This window comes from Lichenostomus cassidix, chromosome 4 (genome assembly GCF_008360975.1).
Source record: "Lichenostomus cassidix isolate B80296 chromosome 4, HeHo_3.0, whole genome shotgun sequence".
Classification (NCBI taxonomy): Eukaryota; Metazoa; Chordata; class Aves; order Passeriformes; family Meliphagidae; genus Lichenostomus; species Lichenostomus cassidix.
In genome coordinates, this window is record NC_139484.1 from 48,524,152 (window position 1) to 48,549,133 (window position 24,982).

A 24,982-nucleotide genomic window follows, 5' to 3' on the forward strand; every position below is an offset into this window, starting at 1 on the left:
GAAGAATGGAGTTCTTGAAAGGTGTCTGGAGACAATGAAGCCCTAATTTGCACAGCACAAACTAGATACAAACACCTCCACTACCTCTTGTCCCTTCTACAGAGTTGGACTTTTCTCTAACAAAGATTTCTCCTTTTCAGAAGACTTCAGAGAACACTGAGAAGAGAGATGTTCAGCTTGCTCTCCTCCTTTAATTGAGCTCTAGGTCACTCACTCTGCCTGCAAGTACCCAGGAGGTGGCTGCGCACAAACTCCAGAGGTCACCTTTGGTCCTATATCCTGTCACTGATGAAAAGATTTTAAGAAAGAAAACAAGAGTCAATATATTCTTTTCTTCAATAAAAAACAGAAATTTTTCAGAAAAGATGGATTCTTCCCAGCTACATAAACAGAATGAGAGGAGTTGTCTTTCACCTCACAGTCTCCTTTTCCTGTCTCTGAAACAATCATACTCAAGTGTTCAGCTTCTCAAATTGGGACTGATGCATAATCATGAATTCTTGTCACACTCCTGCATTTCTTGAGAAATTACTCTGAGTCACCATAATCCTGGCTGTGTCAGAGAAGCAAGCTTTGCTAACCAGTGGACAAAATATGTAGATGCTTAGAATGTGATATCTGAATTCTTGAAACATGGGGAAAACCTCTTCTTTATCTCAGGATGTCATTTATTGTTCAGGATAATCCTTTTTGGTTTAGTCAGAATCCTCATGCTTCAATTTCCATGAACACAAACAGATTTCCTAGGTTAGGAAAGGCCATCTTCTACCTTTCTGCACCATTCAACACCCCAACATCCCATTACACTTCAGCTCTGTAATTCTCCTGGTAAAAAGAACAGTGAAGGCATCACAAGAGACAGCTTATATTTTTTCTCATTCTAACACTGCAGTGACTCAGTACAAGAAAGGAGAGTTGATCTCTCTGCCAAGAGATGGTACAACAAAAGAATCTGTCAGCTCATCCCTCGAAGGCCTCTGCAGTACACAGATCCAAAACAGTATTTTTACAGCATCATTGTCTTCCTCAGTAAGTATAAAGGCACCCTGCTGCCTTCATGGTAAGCAGAGTTACTCAGTGAATAAATAACTAATTTTCCATTACTATAATCATAATTATTAATAATTTCTGGATTTAATGTTCCTCAAAGATTACTGGATCTAAGAACAAGGCACAAAAAGGAAAGAGACCAAGACAGATAGAATTAGATTAAACAGTCCTGTCTCACTCAGCACTATAGCCACCATGTACAGTTCTGCCTACTAACACACAAGGTTTATTTAGAGCAAGTTTCTTCTTGATGAAATTTCTTCATGGAAAGGGTTGTGAAGCATTGGAATGAACTGCCCAGGGAGGTGGTGGGTTCACCATCTCTGGAGGTGTTCAAGAAATGACTGGGCATGACACTTGGTGCCATGGTCTGGTTGACAAGGTTGGTGATCAGTCAAAGGTTGGACTCGATGATCTCAGAGGTCTTTTCCAACCTAAATGATTCTGTGATTCTGCAAACATTAAGACGTTGGAGGGCCACCTAAGCTATTGTCCCTACAGCTTAGTTAGAAACTGCTGAGCTAGCTTAAAACCTGGTAACCCTTGTATGGCAATAGCATGGGCCTTGGGTCAGCCTTGTCACCAGAATCATGGACAAGCAGCATCACATTATGTTTTTTACACTGGAATAAGATCAAGTCCAAAGATGTGACTCAAGGGTCCTAGCATCACAAAAATTCAGGGACCAGCTTCTACTGGCACTCATCATCTGCTGCTCACAATCTTTATCAAATCCAGGGCTCTTATGAACTAAAAATGGAAAAGTTCTTCTTACAAGATCAAGAAAAATCACTATATGTAAATAAAGGGAGGATAAAACCATTTGAGAATGTCTGGTGATCCAAAGAAAAAGATAAAAATTAAAAAGGTTAAAACATTAAAAGTTGATAGATTCAAGTAGTTAGAACTATTTTTCAAATCATATTCTTGCAAGGAAGGTATTTCTTCAATATCATCACATCTTCACATAAAAAATACTAGGGAAATGCAAAGCATGATTTCAACATCATCATCCAAGCATGCAGAGAACTGAAAAGCACCAGCATGATAGAGGCCCACAATCCACCTATGATTGCAAACTTTCCCTTACACATGGGAAGCCCACAGCTCCAGCAGTCTATTTTGAACAGAATGACATGGGCACAATCTGAATTTCTAAGAAAGATACTCTGAGTCAGACTAAAGGGCTGTCTAAACCTTTAAGTTGCCTCCAGTGGGTGTCACCAGTGGGATGAAGAGCACTGAAGAACATGTAGTCATGAATCCCTAGAATATTGCTCCCCCTTTCAACACTTGGTGACTGTATTTAGAAGTATGCCAATATATTTTTTTCTATTTTTCCCTTAAGTCCATATAATGTTTTGGCATTCACCAATCTTGTTGCAAAGAGTTACTCAGACTTCCCACATGTTGTACAGACTCCTCCACTGCCACACACTGTGGACATTTCATGTACCAAGACTGTGAACTGTAATGCCACCCCTTTATGCTACCCATAAGCCTTAAATAAACCCTTGATCATCAGTTTTCCATGCTGAAGACTCATGTTCTGAATATTTTACCCTTTTCTTTAAATACCTTACTCCCTCAGCTTTACAGACAATAATTTTTTCCACGATAAAGAGCAAACCAGTTTCCTCAAGCAGGCAGTGTAAGTGCCAAACCCTGAACTACATGGCAAATGGATGCAATCATTTTTCTGCACAGTGAATGAAAATGAATGAGAATGAATGTCTTCTAAAGGAGCTACTCAAAGTTACCCTGGTTGAGTGGGAACTGATAAATACACAGGGAACACACTTGAAACTTTTTCCACATACTGAGTTTATTCTTGGCTAGACACCCAGCTTAGCTTTACATTAAAACCTGGACTTTAAGGCTTGCATTATGTATGAGAACCCAGATAAGTTTACAGTGTTAATTATTCCACACAAAAGAAAACCTGCCATTAGCAATTCAATGCATCATTTACACCATCAAAATAAAAAGAACAATTCTCTTTCTTCCAATAAATTTGGGCATAACAACTGCATCACTTTATCATTTTAGCTCCTTGCTCTTAAGTTACTGATTCACAGATATGCTCCTATTAACTGCAACAATTATGAAAATGAGTTTTATCACATGAACTTTTGACTGGGATCCATTACCATGTCATTCCGCCTCTCCCACTGCATCTAGAATATCATGGTTTCAAAGTTCAGGGTGCTTTGCAAAAGCAATTTATTTACCATGGGCATATCCAGGGTGCTGGTTTCTTGTTTTACTTCAAGTAACATCCTCCAGAGCTCTGTCAGTCTGAGAGGGTTAACAGAAATTAACACACAGAAGAGGGGGTTTTGGTGTTGTCAGCAACTAACACTTTCCTGTACATGTAAGTACTAAAGTGTTGAGCAAGGAGTGTTGATTATGGCACTACTTTAATGAGTCTCTAAGATCATTATTTTGTACTAAGTAATCCACAGAGCAACCTTGGCATTCCTGTAAACTGTTTAAAATTTAAGTATTAAAGAGCATGTAAGAGTGGACAAGGGACCCAAAGGGTGAACACTGGTAGGTAAATTCAATGAGCAAAGGCAAAAGTCACAGCCTCCTATTTTAGCAGTCTCAAGCAGCATTTAAAGGCACATCTTGCACAAATGCCCAGGGCAATGAGACATGTAGGAAGGACAGGAGAAACTCTTCCTATTATTAAGCTCAAGAGAAAGAATTGAAGAGAGGCCCTCTGACTGAGGAAGAACCCTGGGAATCTGGCTGACTGGAGCCATGGTGACAATAGAGTAACATTCAGCAGCAGAAAATGATGAAGAGGAAGATCATATCCAGTAAACTCAACCATATTAGAAGCTAAAGGCTCAGCAGATAGGCATGTAAAGTGTATGAAATGATAGGAACAGTGATCAGTGAGTTGTAATAAAAAACATAAGTTTGCAAGACAAGCTAAAAGAAAAAGGAAAAAAAGCAATGCCATGGAGGGATGATCTCCAGAAAATGTCACCATGTCAAAAATGCACTTGGTTTTTTTTCCCTGTAAGAGAGAAAGGGCTGATCAAATCACAAGGTGCAGTGATGCAGCCATGTGAACACAGAGCTGCCTGCTAGTCTGTCTGCTCCACTGCTGCATTGCTCTGGCCCAGACAGCCTGAAGTCATGACCAAGTCATGGCCAAGTCATGGCCATCACCCCCCAAGGCTGAGCACAGAGTGCTTATCCTGCAGCCTCATCAGCACACCCACACTAAAAGGCAAGGACAGTCACCAGCCAAGTCCTCAGTTATGCAATGTCTCAACTCACTGTCACAGCCTACAGAATCAATTTGTTTATTGTTACAGAATGCAAGACAAAGATCTCAAAAGCACCCTGTCACAGAACTCCACCTTAAAAAAGTAGAATATTCAGATTTACAAAAGGAGCATATTCATTTTCCCTTAAGCAGCTTTCCCAATGATCAGCACGCTCATAAAAAACACCATGATAAAGAAAATCCACATGAAAAACCTGTCCATCACTTTTGCAACTTTTTTCCACTCAATTCCTTTGGCCCGGTTTGCTTTATGGTCTCTAACACAATTAGCAATATACTCAATATTTTTAATCAGCATTTTGTAACAAGAACAGCAATTAACACTCTCCCTAACATTTTCACCATGATCTCCATAGCTTTTATTCCAATTTCCATTGAGCTTCTCCTTGAGATTACAGTCATCATTCCTATTGGAAAGAGGACTCCTTACCTCTTTGTGCTTCCTCTGACACCCATCATCCCCCTCTAACTTACGTTCTTCTTCCTTCTCTCTTTTCGGACTTGTGCAATTTTCCCCCACATCATAAACAAAAAATATTTTTGACATATAGTCCAAAATAACCACCTTGGCCCACTGTGGAACAGGCTTTGCCTCTGAGCCACAGTGATGGAGATTCATTATAATGATTGTCAATGCAGTGGAAGCTGTGATCATGGTCATAGTTGCTATATAGTACTTTCCTGGAACACAAAATAAAATCATATTAAAGATGCTACCCTAATAAAAAAATTCAGTGAGAAGTAACAGTGTGACAACATAGTAATACGTATAAATGCAAGTGAAACAAATTTTTAATCACCCCAATTCTCTTAGATCACAAATTAATATTTAAAAACAAATAGAAAAGCCATTGAAATAAAATTTCATAATCCTTACTGGCATGTCTTTAACCAATGAGTGACTACTGTGTTAGCATGGTAAATATTTGCATGACAAAACCTCTGATTTCTTGAAATCCATTCAGAAAGCAGGTAAAAAATGTTTTTCAAGAGCCTTGCTGTTTTCCTGGTGTCAGCAAAATCCCCATGCCAATGGCTTCACATGTTACCTTGGAAATCCCATTTCCCAATGTATTAACAAAAGTGATGATTACACTTTGTCTGAGCTATTGGTGCACCCCACACTGGCAGATCCATGTCTTCACACTCACACACCTTGCTGGTATCCACAAGCAGAGTGCTGCCAGCTCAGAGGTCAGAGCATGGAGCTGAAGGGTGGTGAGCTGAAGTGAATACAAGCTGTGCTCCTCCGCCCTTGCTTTTGGCAACTGAAGTACTCAGCTGACCACCCAATCAACCCATGCACAGAGGGAGCTCCCAGCCCTGCTCTGCTGCCATGCAGCCTCTGCAGGAGAAGCAAGGGCTGACTGCAGTGACACAGGACGTGCCACAGGCAAGTGTGATGGGAGCCCAGCTTCAAAGGGATTGGAAAGGATGGCAAGGGAGAGTGTGGGAATAGAGCAAACAGCCTGAAGCTAGGTCCCTTTCATTACACATTAACTCTTCTGAACTCTCAGACATAAATTAAATTTCAGCATAATGGATTTCCAGAAATTACAATCCAGTGTAACAATTATCAGATATTAAGTCAACTGTGAGTGTGCCAGCGAGGCCATCCAACCATCTGGATCTGACAGAAATATATCTTGAAATAGTCTGGCCTTGTGCTTATAGCTCTTGATTTCACTTCATGTGTTAGTTCTAAAAGCGTTTTCCATTATTAGTTTTATTTCAAGATGTGATACCATAATTCTAAATATCTATGTTTAATAAATATAAGTAGCTAGCTAATGTATAATTTAAAATGAACACATAATAACTTTTAAAAACTGCAGCATGCCTATACAAATTCCACACACATTTTAAGTACTTCACTATGTTTCAAAAATGTAGCAAATTTATCTTCCCAGAAGTCACAAATTACAAACAGATTCCCTGACATACAGCCCTGCTATTAATAGGTCACACTTAAAGACAAAGCGTGTAAAGCTCACCTATCAAAGGTACGTTTTCAGATGGGGGCATGATCTCTGCAACCATCAGCTGGAACACAGTCAGTGCAAGAAGAACTGTGACACCCAGAGACACTTTCTCACCAGAGTCTGCAGGGAGATAGAATCCTAGTGGGGCCAGGAAAGAGATCAAAATGCAAGGAAGCAACAGATTAAATATATAGAAAGAGGACTTCCTTTTCAAAATCAGCGTGAAGGTCACATCTGGATAAGGCTCAGAGCAGCAGCCATAAGTGATAACATTCTTAACTGCTGGCATACCATGAATCTCCCATTCCACATCTTCTATGAAGTCAGAGAGGTCACCACTATCAAGAGAGTTGATGATGTCTACCTGATTACCATTATAGGTCCAGGACCCAAAGGTAAGGTTGCACTGCTGACTGTCAAAAGGAAAATAAGACACATCCACTACACATGAGCTCTTTGTGATAGCAGGTGCATCCCAAGTGATTTTTCCATCATATCTCAGCACTACATTAGTATTTACTGGTTCTGAAAAGTCATCATCAGCCCTAAAAGAAAGAAAAATGACAATCAGGATTGACAGACAACAACTTAAGAGTGTGGGGCAGAGAAGAGGGGCAAGGGGGCAATCCTTTCACACCATTAAAAGCATGCTTCTGAAATCATATTTACACTGAATTTTAGCAGGAACTTACTATTAACCATTATTTACAGGTCTGAGTGCCCATGAATGTCAAACATCAGTGCTGCAAAATTATGCTGTGTTTGTTGGCCATAGCTTCTTCAAACTTGACCTCAAACAGGATACAATAGGATAAGTGTCAATTAAAAGATGAAAACAATCTGCTGGTCATTATTGGCCTGGGAGAGCAGACAAGGAGTGCAGCCTTCATGTACCACTTTTTTGTGGACAGTCTCCAGAGCTCTCTAGAAGCCTCAGCAGAAAGCACCTCAGGCAGCCAGAGTATTCAATTCCCAGTGCAGAGAAATTCAGAATAGCATTGTTGTGTAGCATAATTTCCAGATCTTGTCTACAGCTTTATTGCAAAATATTTAGATTTTCAACAACGAATGTTAAGACAACAAACATACCCCTTGCTAAGGTAAGGTAGTGATGAAAGTTCAGACCCTGTGGGCCAGTTGCTCCTTTAACCCCCTCCCTCCCTCGAATATGCAAGCTGATTTTTTCCAGCCACACTCACTTGTTATATAGGACAATATCTGGTCTCCAAACCAAATTGCTTGGAATCCTGATGGAATCCAACCCATCATATTTATCTTTGTCCCATCTGAGGTATGCATCGTACCAGCTTTGTCGAATCCATAAATAAGCTGACAAAATTTGGTTCCTTTCATCCTGCATAAAAATGTAGGAATATTTCTAGCTGAAGGTGACAAAATCACATCTTAGTTGCAGACAGTATTTGTGATATAGCTTTGATGTAGTGCTCAAAACAGGCCAGAATACCAACAGGCCACAAAATAATTGTCAGACAGGCATCTAAGCCCACACACTGCACAGGGAAATCACTGTGTCAGACTTTCACCTGTACAAACCTTCTTCCCTCAGTACCCTCCCTAGTTTTAATCACAGTGTCTAAGGCTCCCAGTATCTTCCAAATTTCCTTTTGCAGGCTTCAGAATAACAGCTAACAGATTCAGGCTAAGAAATTCTTTGAAAGCTTGGTGAGGCCTTGAAATTATAATTCAGAAGTCACAGAAATAATCTTCCCTTCTCCTTACAGACACATTTTCTTTTGCCTTAAAAGTATATCTAGCAGAACCATATTTATAAAAATTACTGAAGGCTAATTTTAGGGATTTTATGGAGAAATTAATTGCATCTTAGAAAAAGCATTTGCTATATTTAACACTCAGCAAAAGTTGCCTGGAGGGTGTGATACCAACACCTAACTACAAAAGAAGACTTAAAAATTCAGCAGCTCTAAGTTTTCAGACTTATAATGGCAGTCTTAAGTGTTGCAAGCAGATAAGAATCTACAGAAAATCTGGAGAAAAGGACCCAACCCCCACCCCATCATCCCTCTCCCTCCCCAGCCCGTGAGGAAGTATCACTGAAGTTGTCACAAGCAAATGAAGGCTGCTTTTCCTATTCCAAACAAAAGGCTTACACCTAGTACATTTCTGCATCTTTTTAGAAAAACAGAACTATACTTTTACTCACCATGTCTTTAATTTGGGACAACGTGATCTGAAGGGTGACATTCAGGACTTTATCTGTGTCTTCCACTGGTCTTAGAGCATTGGAGTAGTCTTCAAACAGTTCGTTAAACAGCATGTGAGCATATTTTCCTTTGGCTGATTCCACAGCTAGATAACATGGACTTGATCAGTACATTAGATTAAGCACTGAGCAGCATCAGAAAACAACCTCTTTCTACTGCTTCAAGCAGTATTTGCTATATTTATCATTCATGGACTGTAGAATATAATTGGTTCAGAGACAGAAGTGCACCTGATGAAGCTATTCAAATAAAGGCAGCATTCACCTGGAGTACATGAATAGCTAACTTAAGCTTTTCATACCCACTGAAAAACACCCTGTATACAGCGATTCCTGCTTTTTTTTTAAGGTAAATATAATTATTTTTATTTTACCAATGTCTTTCGTAGGCTGAGATTACTGACTTCCAGTCAGCAAAGTCTGAAATCACACTTGCTCCCAGGCTAATGGCTTTTGGTATCTCCCCAAATGCAGCCCTGGTAAGATTCCTGCTACTTTCAGAATTTTGTCTTTTTCTTTTTAAACTACCACCTGTAAGAAGTCTGAGCTGCTTTTCTTCACAAGATGGCAATTGCATGGTGTGTGAATATATCTTTGCACCAACATATATATATATATCTTTTCCAATATATCTTTTCCAAACGACATATTTGGAGATGCTTCCTGCCATCCAGACTTAGATACTAAGGATAATTTACTGAAACTTGAGGTTTTAAATGACACTGGTGCTGTTTCATACTGTTTTGTACATCACCGTTTCTCTAGGCAGCCTCTGTATCATCTTTACATTGATTCACAAATTTCTGCAAGCGAAGAGCAAGGACAACAGAACCACTCTGTTAGAACTCACCCCTGACGATGGGGTAACTGAAGTGCTTGTTAATACATCCCTTGGGATTGATTAGAGTGAAACGACACAAAATTACTGGTTATGTATAAATACAAGTTTATTTTAGAACCATTTGGTTGCAATGGTGTCACAGAAACTACGGGGTAAACAGAAACTCTCCAACAACATTTTTTCACTATTAGAGAATTAGGATTTACTTTATTCTGGATAGGATATTATTGTGGGCAGGAAGTGCAAGAGAAATAATTTCACACATGCTCGGCTTGTGCAGTAAAAATCGTTCCATCATACATGGTTCTTTACCAGACTTTCCCCCTTATTTCTACCCCAAAGAAATTCACATTCACTGCTCTTAAATTACGCAATTCTTAGCATTTGATCTATTGGTTATTGATCCCCCCGCCTTCAATACTAATTTGGTCCTCGTTCTTTGATTCTCTTATCAATCTTTTCGCAGACCAGGTGTCTCCAACCGCACCAGGGCGATAATGACCGCTAATGTTCATTTATCTCCTGTGTATCTTCTGGCTACTCCCAATCTATGGATATTAAACTCATCAGGCTTCACCCGGTAAACAGTCTTTTGGAGAGAAACTTCAGTTCCTCTCCCCCTGGGCAAAGGCGAACAAACCCCTGACTAAAGTCACGATAAAATTTAAAAGTTGTATCGTTTCCAACAATGCGAAGAACGTACTTAGCCGTATTGATTATTAGCTATAGAAATAAAACAATATAAAAGCGTAAAGATTACACTTAAGAAAATATAGAAGGAAAAGAAAGAAATACTAAGAATGGGTAAGAGTAGATAATGGAGAGGACAGATATCACCGTGCATGATAAAAAGTATTGTCCCATCTCACAGTTTCTGCTTCTTTTCAGCCTTCTCCCTTATCTGGTTCAAAACCAGACTTGTTGCTAAACAAAGATTGTTTTGTCGCCGTGATCTCTGATGATGGGTGCTCACCCTCTCTGCACCTGGGATGTTCTCATGCAGGTTCAAATCCTCTCCTCCTGCCCTTCGGCTGTGGGGTGCAAATCCGGCCCATCAAGCACCCGCTGCTTCTGCGAATGGCCCATTGTCTGAGCCATTGTCACTTCAGCATTTCGGTCTCTCACGCACTCACAAGACTTGCGCCAATGCCAGGTGGCACAATGTAGGGAACGAGATGCTTCGGAGTACATCTCTCTCTGGTGATTGATACTGACTCCCTGGACTAATTGGAGTTCAAAGCAAATCTTCCTGACTAAAGAGATATCCCATCAAAGCTTCACAAAGAGCACTGCAATTCTGGTCGTACACGATCATTTTGTCTATGCATCAGTGAGACAAAGTAAAACTAAACAGATTAAATACTTCTGGGGTTCAGCCATGTAGAGTACATCAGGTCGCAAGATCCTATCTGAGTAAAATAAACCTCAGTGCAATATTTATCTAGCAAGCAGTTTTCTCACCTTTGAGTATCACTGCTGTGAACAGCAACCACAGAGAGACGTAAAAGGAGGAGAGGCTCCTTATCTTCATTTCTGGACCTTAAATAAAACTGTTCACCCAAGAGCACAAAAGTGTTTTTCACCATCCAAAACCATCCAAAAAAGTAAGTCAAGTTGCACAGCAGTATAAAGATGCTGACACACTGATGCGCTGCTGGAAGCAACTCAGTCCTCCCTCGGCAGCTGTCAGAGTCTAGAGCGATCAGATCGATGGCTTTGTCCCTGTCGCTGCCTGGGGCTCTGCTGAACCCTCCCTCTCTCGGTAACCTGAGCGCTGCCTGCTCAAGCTAGTGCTGAGACAGAAAACCAACAGATTGGGTAGCAGTGCGAAAAGTGTATTCCATTGCATTTTTTACTACAAATGTAAGATTTCGTCCAGTTTGTGACAAAGTCTTTTACAGTTCTTTGGTGGGCCGTGTTTTACTGCACTTACAGTCTGCAATAGCCTGCTCAGAACCAGTTCTATGGAATTTGTAGGCCCTCACAAAAAAGTGATCTGACTCAGTACTTTAATAGATGTAGTTAGTTACATTATACACCATACATCCAATATCACACAGGAAAAAAAAAAGCAATACCCACAGCCACAGCTTACTTACTTCCATGCTGACAAAACAAGCTTTTCATTACCAAAGTGTTGCTCATTGAAGAGATGCAGTTGCACCAAAGTCAGGCAACACATCAACACTTGCAGTAGCCCAATATCACTGTGCAAACAAGAACTTCAACGGGTGTAGACCACTTAGAGAGCAGTATTCAGCACAGTAAATCAGGAGCAAAACTGGACTTTGCAAATAAAATCCCATTTCCCTTACGCAGTACAATTTTTCACAGGTGAACTTGACAAGACTTTACAGAAAAATTAGTTACTGCACAACACCTACATTTAGCCAAAAGAGTTTCAGGAGAAAAATATTAACATGAAACAATACCTGACCTGGCCTTCCATCTCACCCCAATGGTCAGAATTCAATAGCTCTGTCTATATTACTCATGTTGTCAAATTAGTTTCCTAGTACCACAGATATTTTCTTTCAAGTTTCTCAGACAAGAGGAGATTACTTCCTCCTCTACACAATCCAATCCATCCTCCCTGATATACTGCAGTCCATTTTGCCATCCTTTTAAAGCAGATAACAGAAGACAGTCACTAAAACAGAAAGTGAAAATATAGAATGAACTACCAGGAAAAAAATTGGTCCAGAAATGTCCTGATCCACAGAAAACATAAAATACTATTATTTTACTCTTGCACAGTCCTTTGGCTAGAAGAAATGTTATCCCTCTGTACACATAATTTCTATACAGTGGCACTACAAGCAATCACTGGCTAATGTTTGTGCTTTTGTGGGATTTATTAATCAATTACATTTATGGTCAGGTTTACAAGGTAAGCAATAAATAATTTCAGTCTAACACTGTAATGAAATCCATCTCTGTCATTCCATTTGCTGAATTCTCAAAGGGGAAAAAAAGTGGAAAACAGTTTAGAAGCCAAAAAGGTCAGAACAGCTCCTAGGCATGGTATGTAATAACCTGCTTTCCCTGTGGGATGAAGGTATATGCTGCTACAGACAACAAAAATCGGAGACAAAAGACAAAAGAATTTCGGATACAGTCAGATCAGTGCATTCTCAGGGGATAACTTTATTCTACAGCACATTGCCGTTCTGGCAGCAAGGAGCTACTGCTTAACATCTCTTGCTGTAGTAACAAGAGCGATCAGGGTTACTGCTTTAAGAGAGCTGCTATAAACACTACTGGAACCAGAACTAGCTTTGCTTTACCAGGGGCTTGAGACAATTGTGTGACCTGTTACATCAGCAATACACACTTGTCAAGCAGTGTGGACTGATGTACTTTAATTTGCCCAAGATCATGTATATTAAAGAACCCTGCACATTTATTGTAACAAAGTCTTCTTGAAGGGAAACTGCAGGTTCTCAAAAAGACAAAACCATAAAGTACGTTTACATGTTGTTTACCCAATTTATTCTTATATGCACACACAATTCCATTATATCAATTATAAACTTGCCATGGGCTAAATCATAAGCTCTGATTAATAACCTATATTTTATACATACCTATATGTATACATTGGGCATACAGACAGGTAAACATGAGCACACATATACTAGACATGCTTGTTATGTTTGAGATGCATTGATTGCATGGTGCTTGCAAAAGTAAAACTAAAACACATCCAAAAGCCTTTTCAATATTGAAGACACAAGAAATCGAAAAATGTTAGTATGACAGACCATTTGGCTTCTTTATATTTATTCACAAGAGATTTGATTTGTACTTTAAATCAAAATGTCCCTAATGCAGACATTTTGTATGAAGACTGAGCACTAACGTTAATTTCTCATTGATCTGGGAGATTCATCTACAGACCCACACTTCCTCAGAATATAGTTTTAAATTTTGGCATAATCTATGGCAATTTTACTCCCAGATCAAACATCCCATTTAACTTTGGAATAGAGCTTAAATTTATAGTTAAAGAGTTTTATTTCTTTACAGTAAAAAGTTCTGCTATCAAGTCAGAAATTAAAATAAAATAGGAAGCCAGTTATAAAGATAATTTAAGAAGAGTCACGGGTGTTTGGAAGTTAGGATGAAGCCATTAACGACTCCCAGAAGTCGTTCCCAGCAGAATTCGCAAGGATGCTGTCGGAGTCCCTCTGCCAGCAGATGGCCCTGTCACCCAGCATACCGATGCACCTGGAGAGACGAGGCGCTTTATCACACAAAAATCGCATCGCATTATAGTCTGCTTCCATCAGTTTCGCAGATGATTTGCCTTACATTTGATGTAAGACACGGTGAGACAAGATGTTCTTTTAAAGAGAAAGATAAGCAGGAGGAACAAAACCTGGTGGCTGAATCCGGGGTCTTTCAGGACTTGGTTCCCGGGCAGGTCCTACCGGACCTGAGAGCAGTCACCAGGAAGCGACCGATTGCAGGAAGCGAACACAATCCATTGTCATCAACTGTGAGTCGATACAAAACCAGATTTAGAGCACAGGCTGCTTCTGCTGATGCAGAGAGTGATTAAGGCGCATGGCATAATGTCCAACCCTGCTTCAGCATATTTTGTTCAAACAGTGGGCTTGGTGGGAATGAGTATGGGCTGTTAACAGAGTAGAACAGTATTCAAGCACACACACAGTGGGACAAGAGTGTGCCATTCACTGATGCACTGAGCTTGTACACCACTCACCTAACATATGTAACTTTTTATCGTTCTAGACACACATACATTATTATCAAGACATCATCAAAAATCTAAATTCAGTGCACTGGCATGTAAGGGAAGTTGGACTTTTTGCATGCGCTCTAACGACAGACTGGAGATGATATAGGACAGATCTCTTTCATATCAAAACTTCCAACTTCAGATATTTGTCATAGACAAACTATAAGCAATGTAGGTAAGAAGTGTAAAACATATTTAAAGCTTTGTCCTTTCAATCTTCTTTCTCATGCATAAAATAATAATTTGGTCCTGAGCCTAAGGTTTTGACATGTACATTTTCAGAATTTTTTTAAATGGATTCTAACACTTTTTTGCATAAAAACCATTAAGAGTTTTTAAGCCTTCAACTGGAAAAGCAGCAGATTACTGTACTTTCACAGGCCTCAAGGCCGTCTGTATAATTTATAATCCATCCCTTCATCAGAGAACAATAAAGAAGAACAGATTGGTTTCTGTGCACAATTTGTAAGAAGTGTCTCACAGTCTGCTTCTACTTGCCTTCCTGCCAATTTTTCCCCACAGAAGCTGTTGCATTCACTTTCTTCACAGCATTTGCTACTGAATATTATCTTGTGATAGGGTCAATCAGCACAGTAACTGTTCAGAGTCAGACTTCTCTCCTTAGACTAACTGCTCTTAACAGCACAGGTAGCAACAGCTCTTGTTGCCAGCAGAACAGCCTCACTGTGCCTGCTCTAGAGAATACAGCACTTCATTTAGATGCAACATGCTTCCCTCCACCTCATTTTTTCTCACCCACCTACTGCCTCCTCCTTCCTTCTCTCTAAAAATCCCCTACCACCCGAAACCAACAGACTCATTCATCTTTTCTTCCACCCTGTTGTACACACGGAAGATAGGAAATACATTAGGAAATGCTCACAATTCTAGGTCATGAGATAATGTAGAATATTAGCCACATTTTCCAGAGGTGGGAAATCCTCATTAACATGTTACAGTTGTTGGGATTTTCTGAATATAACTTATTTGGATGCACTTACACAGACAGCTCTGCTGACCACCTCCCAGCCCCTGAAGAGAAACTTTTTGAACCCAGAAGTCTGGTTTTATTTAATATGGTCTAAAATGCAGCAGGTTACTCCTTTTTCACCACGATGCTTATAAGCTCATTAGTATTTTGTCCATCAGTATCTGGCAGGGTTAAGGACAAAGCTAGTTTATAATTTTAGGTATCAGAGGGCTATTTTATACACAGCTCTTTCTCACTAGGACAATTTCCAGCTTTGTAGCATGCCTTTGAATGGCCAGTTGTAGAATCTGTGCTCTACACAAAGACAACCTCTAGGACTAGAGACAAATCACAAGTTTGCTCTGATAGGCAGCCTGATGCTCCAAACCAAAGTGAATTAGAGAAAAATTCCTACCCTGTTACACATGTGCTGACAGACTCGAATACCTTCCTCTTGAAGATCACTCTTGAGCCATGGAAGGCAGCAAACTACCTCAGCTTTTGAGAGCAGAGGGAAGCCTCGCAGCTATCATTGCAGGCTGAGGAGAGCTCTAGGTGCCTCAGCTTGTATGCATATCACAAAAAACCTCCCAGAGATTAAACCACTATCTGATGAAGCAAGACTGAAAGGCAACAGTTAAGACACTAACTCAAAACTAAAGTTTCACTCTCTCCAAAATTTAGAGGTGCACGGGAACTTCCCTTTAAAACACTGCCAAAACTCCTCCTGTCCACAGGAGTATCTGCATAGATGGTTTAGCGTCTCCTGAAAACATATAATTTCCTGGTAAGCTCACATCCAACTGGCAACACAAAATATGGTACAACTACATGAAGGAGGACACAACTCTAAATTACCACAAAGCATTTAGGCCTGAACAAACCTCCCTGTGGGATAAAACAAGCAGCAACTACACATCTCTGAGGAAAAAGAACTTTTGAGAAATCATGGGTTTACCTACTGAAATATTTTATAGTACATGGGTACTTACATTCTTTAAAATGTCCTAGCATGAACACACCTACATAATGGTATGGTTTAAACAAAAATATTTCCTCTTGAGCAAAATATTGTCATAAACCTTCTGATTTATTCAAACTCTGCAGCTACACTCATTCTGGCACAAGAGAGTTATTTATATCTTGGGAACAAAGCACCACCATTTCAGCTGAAGACAGCATCCCTTTTCTTAAGCATCCCTGAACACAGTGGCTCAGTTAAGAGAGGCTGTATTCATACTGTTGATTTTCATCTGCAAAACTCCCAGCAATTGTCCAAAGACATGATATTATTTTCTTCTTTTCAACCCATAACAAATGTGTGGAAATGAAGGCTTAGTACTTCAAAGGGAAAAAAATAAGTTAAAGTGTTAATACAGGGAGTCACCACCAAGGAACATCTTTTCTTTGGTAAAGTGGGCTGAAAAAACTTATTTGGCCAATAAAGACATAAGATTTGCCATCTAAAAGTGTTAGCCTACAACACTGACCTGAATCTTACAGGCTTAAATAGCTGCCATTTTTCAAGTAATATGGAAGGTGATATGAGGTACAAAAGCTGTTAAGGCTAAAAAAACTGTGCTTTAACATTAAAATACTACTGTAACCACATATGATATCTGATTGGTTTGTGTGCTTTGGAAAACATTTGCTGTTTGCTTGCCAACAATTGGCAGGAGGCTGTGAAGTATCTTTGCCAATTGCTCAGCTGTCTGTAGCTTAAGGAAGTGCATTTTATTCTGAAACAGAACCAAGATGCTGGTCAAATACAAGAGGAATTAATGCACCTTATAGCTATATCAGAGCTATGTGAAGTCAGACTATCCTACAATCATCCTGTGGTTATAGCATTTGGGAAATTTATATAAAAGTACAAGAACCAGTTTCTCAAACTAGTAGAAAAGAGCTAGTATAGGAACATTCCCAGAACATGGAACAATTTTAGCAACAAATTCCATATTGGCTTTACTCCTGGGCTCCAACAAAAGGAGTGTATTACACTGCCATATAAGACAGCTGCTCCTAATCCAATGATGTTAATGACTGAGGTATGGTCTAGTCTGGACTCTGATAGATAGTTGATTTGTTCTTGGTGGGAAGCTATACATGAGGAAAAAAGCATGGGATTTGTGGTACACATGGTTCTATAATTCCTTCTCTTCTTCAGTACTTCAAGGCAGTACAGGTAGCTAGTATGGTTAAGCAACACACTGCAGTGATTACACAGCCAGCCTCAGAGAGCAAGACAGCAACACGTGCTGGCATCTCACTGGAGGAGGTGGTTCAAAGAGCAATTGGTGCATTTGGCACCATGCTAATGCTTCTAGCCAAGCTTGCACCGCAACATATCAAACAGCCTTCCTCACCTATCTTGACTGAAAATCATTGCTTTTCCTTTAGATATCTTAAAATACATATGGCTTCAAATTCTATAGTTTCCAAGTCTGCAACATTAGTAATTACAAACTTGAGGAGGTACAATTTCAGGATATGAAATGAAACATCTTCAACAGAAAGCACGAGCAGAGTAAGCAGAGCACTGCTCTGTTGTGCCCAGCATGCTGTTACTACAGCTGCTGCAGAATGTCAGTGTCCTCCTTGCTATGGGGAGGAATGACCAAGTCTCTTCAACTCGAAGGTAACATCACAACCGATGGATATATGTATCTGAAAGCAAGAAGGAAGAAGACAAGGTGACAAGACTTCTAGGTAGATATGTGAAAGACACTTTGGGGGTGTTTCAAGTAGCAAATCAATGGAACCCCTCAGTCTACAAGGGCTTTTCCTAGCTTCATTTCATCCAGGTGTCAGTTGCAAACAAGAAGCACAAGTATGGGAGACACGACTGCTTGCATTCGCAGTTTGTCTCAAGAAGTCTTCTCAGCACTTTTTATACCACAAATAATTTTCCATATAACCACTGTAAAGAAAACCCTAAGAGGTTTAAAGGCTTAGTCAGACTAGCAGAGGATGCTTTCATTCTACAAGCAAGAAATATTCATGGATCCTCGTGTGAAACCTGGCAGATACCTGATTTTGTTATCTACTAAATTTTCAGTAGATATGAAAATAAGCAGTTTCTTTCAAATTTCATCCATTTCAGGATTATGAATTCTAAGGTACAATTTTAAAAAATAAAATTTTAGCTGTATAAGGACATAAGATTTACACTTGTTTAATTAGTACTGAAGTAATGAGCAGGCAACATTACTTCTGTCATTCTAAGGAATATGTATTTGATATAAGCATCACAATCAGAATGGAATCACATGCATACCAACCAGGTGCAGAAGAAAAAGTTTTGCTGGTTTTTTAATTAAAAAAAAAACAAAAACCTAAGCACAGGTATGTAAAATAGAAAAGGAACCTCAAAGAAGGTGTAGCCTCCCTGAAAAACAATGTTAGAAAACTGATAGAGGAAAATGAATGAGAAAAAGGCTGAGGTACTCAATAACTTTTTTGCCTTGGTCTTTAATACCAACCTTTCTTTCCACACCTCTCAAGCAGGTGGACAGCAGGATGGGGACTAGGAAAGCAGAGCACTGGTAAAAGAAGATCAAGTTTGGGACCACCTGAAGAACCTGAAGATGCATAAGTTTATTGGACTTGATGAGATGCATCCCAGAGTCTGGAGAGAATTGACTGATATAGTTGCTAAACCACGTTCTATGATATTTGGAAAGTTATGGCAGTCAGGTGAAGTCCCAGGTTCTTTACTGTGAGGGTAGTAAGGTACCCAGAGTTTCCCCAGAGAAGCTGTGGATGCCCCATTCCTGGAGATGTCCAAGGCCAGGCTGGATGGAGCTCTGAATAATCTGGTCTAGTGAAAGGTGTCCCTCCCCATGGCAGGGAGGTTGGAACTAGATGGTCTTTAAGGTCTCATCACAAACAGTTCTGTGATTCTATGATTCTTTTACTTCCCCCTTATTCTTGAAGAGTCTAACTACTTAAATTCAACAATTATTAATTCTAGAATTTTTAAGAGTTCAGAATGATTCCACCAGAATGATTCACCAGTATCTGCACACAATACAGTGAATTCCCACAGCAGAGTCATCAGTAATACAAGAGTATTTCAGCTCTTTCTAGAGTCAGTATGCTTAGCCTTTCACCCTTAACATCATAAAAATACATGAAACCATTAACTAACATGTTAGGAAAAATGTGAGTTGAAATAGTTCCCCATTTTACACCTTAAAGTAAATACCCTTCTGTAACCTCTTCTGTTTCTATTCTTTAGAACAGCTATATGAACTTGGGTATTGGGTTTGCATGGCCAGGTTTTGGTAGCAGGGGGCTAAAGGTGTGGCTTCAGCGAGAAGCTGCCCAAAGCTTCCCCCATGTCCAGCAGAGTCAATGACAGATGCCTCCAGGACAGCTGTGCTGCTGGCCAAGGCTGGGCCAGTTAGAAATGGTGGTAACGACTCTGTGATAATATACTTAAGAAGGAAGAAAGGAAGTTATTGTGCAGATGTAATTGCAGCCAGAGAAGAGCAGGGTGAGAATATGTGAGAGAAACAACTCTGCAGACACCCAGGTCAGTGGAGGAGGGGCAGGAGGTGCTCCAGGCACCAGAGATTCCCCTGCAGCCTGTGGTGAAGAACATGCTGAGGCAGCTGTGCCCCTGCAGCCCATGGAGCACCACAAGGATGCTGAGATCCACCTGCAGCCTGTGGAGGAGACCCATGCCAGAGCAGGTGGATGCCTGAGAGGAGGTTGTGGCTCCATGGGAAACCTGTGCTGGGCAGGGTGCTGGCAGGGAGCTGCAGACCCCAGGAGAGAGGAGCCCAGGTTGGATGAGGTTTCCTGGTAGCACTTGTGACCCTGTGGGGACCCATGCTGGAAGAGCCTGTCCTTGAAGGACTGCACCCCGTGGAAGAGTCATGTTGCACCAGTTTGTGGAGAACTGTAGCCTCTGGGATATACTCCTGTTGGAGAAGTTCATGGAGAACTCTCTCCCATGGGAGAGACCCCACATTGGAGCAGGGGAAGGACTGCTCTCCCTGAGCAGCAGCGTGTGAAACAACATGTGGTGAACTGACCATAAGCCCCATTCCCTGTCTCTCTGCACTGCTGGGGGAGGAGGTAGAGCTGGGAAGGAGGAAGGGGTGTGGGGGAAGATGTTTTTAAGGTTTTATTTTACTTCTCATTATCCTGCTCTTATTAGTAACAAAATCAATTAATATCTCTAATTTGACTCTGTTTTGCCTAGGACAGTATTTGGCAAGTGATCTCTCTCAGTCCTTATCTTAACTCATGAGCCCTTTGTTGTTTTTCCTCTCCCCTGTCCAGCTGTGGCGTGATAGAGAGGCTTTGGTGAGTGTCTGGCATCCAGCCAGGATCAACTCACTAGAGTCCTTCTGGTGCTGTGACTTGACAAATATTATTTTGTTGTACAGATGATGATTTTAGGATTCTGAACACTTGACGTGTGACACTCCTAATGTTCAGGAGAAAACAGGACTCGTTTACTTACCAACTATCTCAGTTTTAGTTGCCATGTAAAAGGAGATTTATTACCAAGAAGTCATTATACTATATATAGCTATATATAACTACAGTTATAACCCTATCTGAAAATATGCCAGCCTATCAAAAAAACAGGGCGTTTATAAAGCTAATAACCTCTTTGGCAGCTATTCCTTAAAAACAAATTTCTCTTCTTCCCAATACTGGGATCAGAACTTAGCAAAGTTGGTAACTGTAGTTGATTCTTCATCTCTTCACTTACTTCTGAGGTTTTACTTCTACTTAGGAGGGGTACAAGACCAAAATCTCTGGCTATAGCTAGAGAATGTAGGCAGAAATAAGAACAAAGGTAATTCTCTTTTCTGCTTCATCTATCAGAGACATAGAAATTACAGATAAGACAGGCATCCATTTTCCCAGTATTCCTGAGCAATCATCATGGCATTTACTTGCCAAATCCCAGGTTCCCCAGAAGACAGACTTACCTAAAAGCTTTTAAACCAGCACCTATATTAAAAGTGCAAGCATTAATAAAGCCATTCCTGTCTGCTAGGACAACAATTTGCACGCATAAAATACTTGCAAAACACTTTCCTGTATCTCCATTTGGGAAGCAAAATTTATTGCTGAAATCAGTTAAACAGAAGAGTCCTAGCAGGTAGTTAAATGGCCAGGCACATTCACTGTTAAAATATTTGGGTAGTGGGAAACAAAAATATGAACGGGGCAGCCCCTTTTACCTCTTTCTACAGAGGCCACCCCCGCAGTCCCCCCTCCCACCACTACTAAATCTGTGTCACATAAGCCAACACATAGACCTTTCACAGCAAGGCAACAGACTGTGCTAGAAACTGGCCTGCCGAGGTACAGCACAAGCCAGTGAGCAGACACATCACATACACAGGGGACAGGAAAAATCCAAAGCTTCCACAGAGCACAAAGCACTTCCTTATGCAGGCACGTTCTAAGTATCTGCTCGGCCTAACAAGCAGCAGCAGCTCGTGGGCACCTCAGAATAGTTCCTGGGGAAATGCTACATTTGCATCACCTTAGCTCTATTTAAACTTAGATTTCTTGCACAGAAACAGAAATTAGTATACAAACAAGCAATTCAAGTGAACATAGCCAAGAAATTAAAAAGACAGCTTTTAGCTGAGCTGCAGTTCAGTATCTCTGATATCAGCATAACCACAGAAGTGTTGCTGCACTGTAGTTAACTCCCACAGCGAGCTCAACCCCATGCACAGTGTAAAGAGTAGAGGATAGGTGCTACCCTGCATGGACAGGGTATATATCCACTAAAAAAAAATACCCAAAAATCATGGCTAATTCTCCACATGGAGATCAAGCCAGCAATAAATTTCATCTAGCTCCCATCCTTCCGTTACCCATAATTTTGTTAGAAGAGGTTATAGGGCAAAGCAAGATACAAAACTAGCCTGTTGAGCTATAATCATAGTCCAGATTTGAAGCAGTGATAGTAACATGGGTAATCGAAGAGGCTTGCTCACCATAGTTTTCAGACAGAGGACAGCCTGACTCACCAACTCCTATCCCAGTCCAGCCATATGGTGAAAAACATATTCCACCATAAGCTACGAAAGTGTTATAAATGCTATTAACAACAAAATTAAAAGTCCTCGAGCCATTGTACTTTATGGTTATGGTTGAAAACTCTATTTAAAAAGTAACTTAAAATTCGGGAAAATAGCAGGTCAAATAAAGGACAGTAAGCAGCACATCCTAAGGAAATCATTAACTGTTAGGTGAACCATGTGCTATTTTTGTTATTTAAAATACTGATTAAGCTAATTATGCTCAGAGGGAATTGTGTCTAGAGGATTAAATTAAATATGTTCAGAGGGATAGTTTGATGAAAAGTTGCTCTCATCCATTTAAACAGTAAAAGGTATTATTTTAAACATCTTATGATGATCAACATTTTAAAAATATCATCCTTTGGTGTCTGTTATTTGGCTAATAATGTAGTTTATACTTTCCTTTTGACCTTAGTGACATGTTAGTGTCAGAAAGTGTACAGCTATGCCTAAAGATATTAACTACTTCCTCTTTACAATCGCTACCTTAAAACCTCAGGAGTTTGAGTCTGCTTGTCATTCTTTGCTCTCAAAGCCAAGATTATGACTTCTGAGTAAAGAGTAACAATAGTACTAGTAGGCAGATACCATTTTGAAATAGGCAATATTTATTATCTCATAATATAGAAGATAAAAATGCAGTCTATGCACAGAGATTTGATTGTCCCCCCCACATACAGACAGAACAAGCTAGTTCTCAGTGAACTTAGGATCACCCCACTGTGAGGTAGAAAATTAATTTCAGGTGTTAATACTAAATTCCCGTTGAAGGCTAGAAACTATACAGCTAAAAGATGACTCTACATAAAAAAGATAATTCATTAACTTCTATTTTCCTGTCGCTCTCCATGGTTAGAATCTTCCTGGAATCCTACAGGGCCATCTTGCCAGGCGAGTGACATCTTCCCCGGGATACCCGCAGCGCGCAGCAGTGACAGCAGTCCCCAGCCAGAAGGAATGCACGCCGTACTGCTCGGGACACAGCCCCAGCAGCCGCAGGGCACAGCGCAGAACGGCCAGGAACTCCCTCTTCGTCACAGTCCTATCATCCGAGTGCACGAAGAGTGGTCCTTCCAGCCGTGAACGAACTGTCAGGTAGCTCCAGAGGGCCAGAACAGGGCACACCCATGGCTCTCCAGACAGCGCTAGGCTGATCACATGTCTCTCCTGATCCACAGGAGAATTAGGCAGAAAAAGCAGCACTTTCCTCTCCATCAGCTGGAGATCGCTCAGGTACAGCAGCTCAGGCTGCAGTACGTTACGGTGCTTTGCCACTATCTCTCCTATTCGCAGCGCCCCAAAAAAAGCTACAGTAAATAATGCACGAAACAGTAAGCATTCATAGTAAGTTATGCACACAGACTCCAGAGCTCCCAAGAGAGATCGCAACATCTCAATTGTTATAGGCAGGTATTTATCCCTCAGGATACCCACTCGACGTTTCAACCCTGTCACCATGCAACAGGTTATAGGATCTTGCAGAGGATCAGAGTTGCCAGTCAATTTTGATAAATAAGACAGTGCTGCCATGTATGTGAGTGTCTTCGATGAGGAAAAATTAGATTCCGCAGTCAAAAACCCTCTAATCTGCTCCACTGGAATTGGCCAGGCTGCAGGCATTCCCATGCTTTCCCTGAAGACAAGGAATTTCTTCAGTCCTTCGAGGTAGGCTTGCCAAAGCCTACTATCCCCTGAGCGTTCCAGCAACGACAGAGTCTTCACAGGCGAAGGTCCCAAGGAATGTTTCTGATGATGACTGCTCTCGCTTCCTACAAGAGAAAATCCACATTAGCACACGGTGACAAGAGGCATAAGCATACTACTTAGGCAGCAATAAACACAGTTCTCCTGAGTGTAGTACACCTCCAGACAATGCTGTGAGTTTATCTGATCGACACAGCTGCACCAGAGATATTTTTCAAACGATAAACAAGCAACATATCAGGCCCATTTCATGCACTGGATGTGGTAACACTCCGTAAATCTACAAGGTTGCTGAGTAATAATGGAGAAGACAAATAAAAAGCAATTTTTAAACCAAGGGACGGCTTACAGAAGTTGCAATAACAAAGGTCACACAGCACACTCCCGCCAGTAGGTAACATTATTTCCCAGCCCAGGAGAGAGAACACCCTCGAGACACTCCTCCAAACCCTCCAGCGCCACACAAGAACTCGAGCAAAACCAAGGAGCTGCCCGGCGGGAGGCAAGGCCGCCAGCGCTGCGGTGCCCCTGGGCAGCGGCCCTGCCCAGGTCCCGGCCCGCACTCACTCACCCGCCCCGGCCCGCCATTCCTTACCGGTCCGCGCCGCTCCGCGCTCCCCGCTCCGCGGTGCCTGTCGGCTGCGAGGCGGGCAGGTGACCGCCTGCCCAGCAAGGCTCCGCTCCAGCCACTCCATGCCCGGCTCCCGGGCCAGCAGCGCCAGCATCTCCCAGAAGAAGGCGGCGGCAGGCTCGGCCGAAGCGCGCGCAGCGCAGGCCATGGCAGCAGGACGAGCAGCGGCCGCTGCGCACCGAGGCTCTCAGAGCTCAGCCCCACTGCCCTTAAATCGCGGCGGGGCTGCCCGCAGCCCCCTCCCCGGAACAGCCCTGGAGGCCCGGGGAATGAATGCCCTGGGCCGTGGGAGAAGAGGGTGGCAAGCTGGGCCCGGCCTGAGAACTGGAAGGTGTGAAACGTCCAGTCATTACTTCTTCTGGGACAGTTTGGAATGTCATCGGATTTAGTGATAAGGTTACAAAGGAGAGACAAGTACTTCTGTTA

At 41.3% G+C, this 24,982-nt stretch overlaps 2 protein-coding genes across 2 annotated transcripts; both read right to left on the reverse strand.

Annotated features, from left to right (window-relative positions):
* Window positions 1-3,522: 3,522 nt before the first annotated feature.
* On the reverse strand, window positions 3,523-8,658 carry CHRNA9 (cholinergic receptor nicotinic alpha 9 subunit). The gene is made up of 4 exons (XM_085059126.1): window positions 8,519-8,658; window positions 7,536-7,690; window positions 6,349-6,881; window positions 3,523-5,035 (listed from the first exon to the last, which is right to left on the reverse strand). Exons 1-4 carry the CDS (start codon window positions 8,630-8,632, stop codon window positions 4,479-4,481), a joined length of 1,359 nt encoding a protein of 452 aa, XP_084915252.1. The 5' UTR covers window positions 8,633-8,658; the 3' UTR covers window positions 3,523-4,478.
* Window positions 8,659-22,808: 14,150 nt separating this feature from the next.
* On the reverse strand, window positions 22,809-24,704 carry LOC146438430 (uncharacterized). The gene is made up of 2 exons (XM_085059108.1): window positions 24,521-24,704; window positions 22,809-23,990 (listed from the first exon to the last, which is right to left on the reverse strand). Exons 1-2 carry the CDS (start codon window positions 24,702-24,704, stop codon window positions 23,074-23,076), a joined length of 1,101 nt encoding a protein of 366 aa, XP_084915234.1. The 3' UTR covers window positions 22,809-23,073.
* Window positions 24,705-24,982: the final 278 nt, after the last annotated feature.

Coding starts and splice junctions, on each gene's coding strand:
- LOC146438430 (XM_085059108.1), bottom strand. CDS start 24,704: ATGGCCTGCGCTGCGCGCGCTTCGGCCGAGCCTGCCGCCGCCTTCTTC. Junction 23,991..24,520: donor GCGCGGAGCGGCGCGGACCG/GTAAGGAATGGC, acceptor TTTCTCTTGTAG/GAAGCGAGAGCAGTCATCAT.
- CHRNA9 (XM_085059126.1), bottom strand. CDS start 8,632: ATGCTGTTTAACGAACTGTTTGAAGACTACTCCAATGCTCTAAGACCA. Junction 6,882..7,535: donor GATATTGTCCTATATAACAA/GTGAGTGTGGCT, acceptor TCTTTCTTTTAG/GGCTGATGATGACTTTTCAG. Junction 5,036..6,348: donor TGAAAACGTACCTTTGATAG/GTGAGCTTTACA, acceptor TTTGTGTTCCAG/GAAAGTACTATATAGCAACT.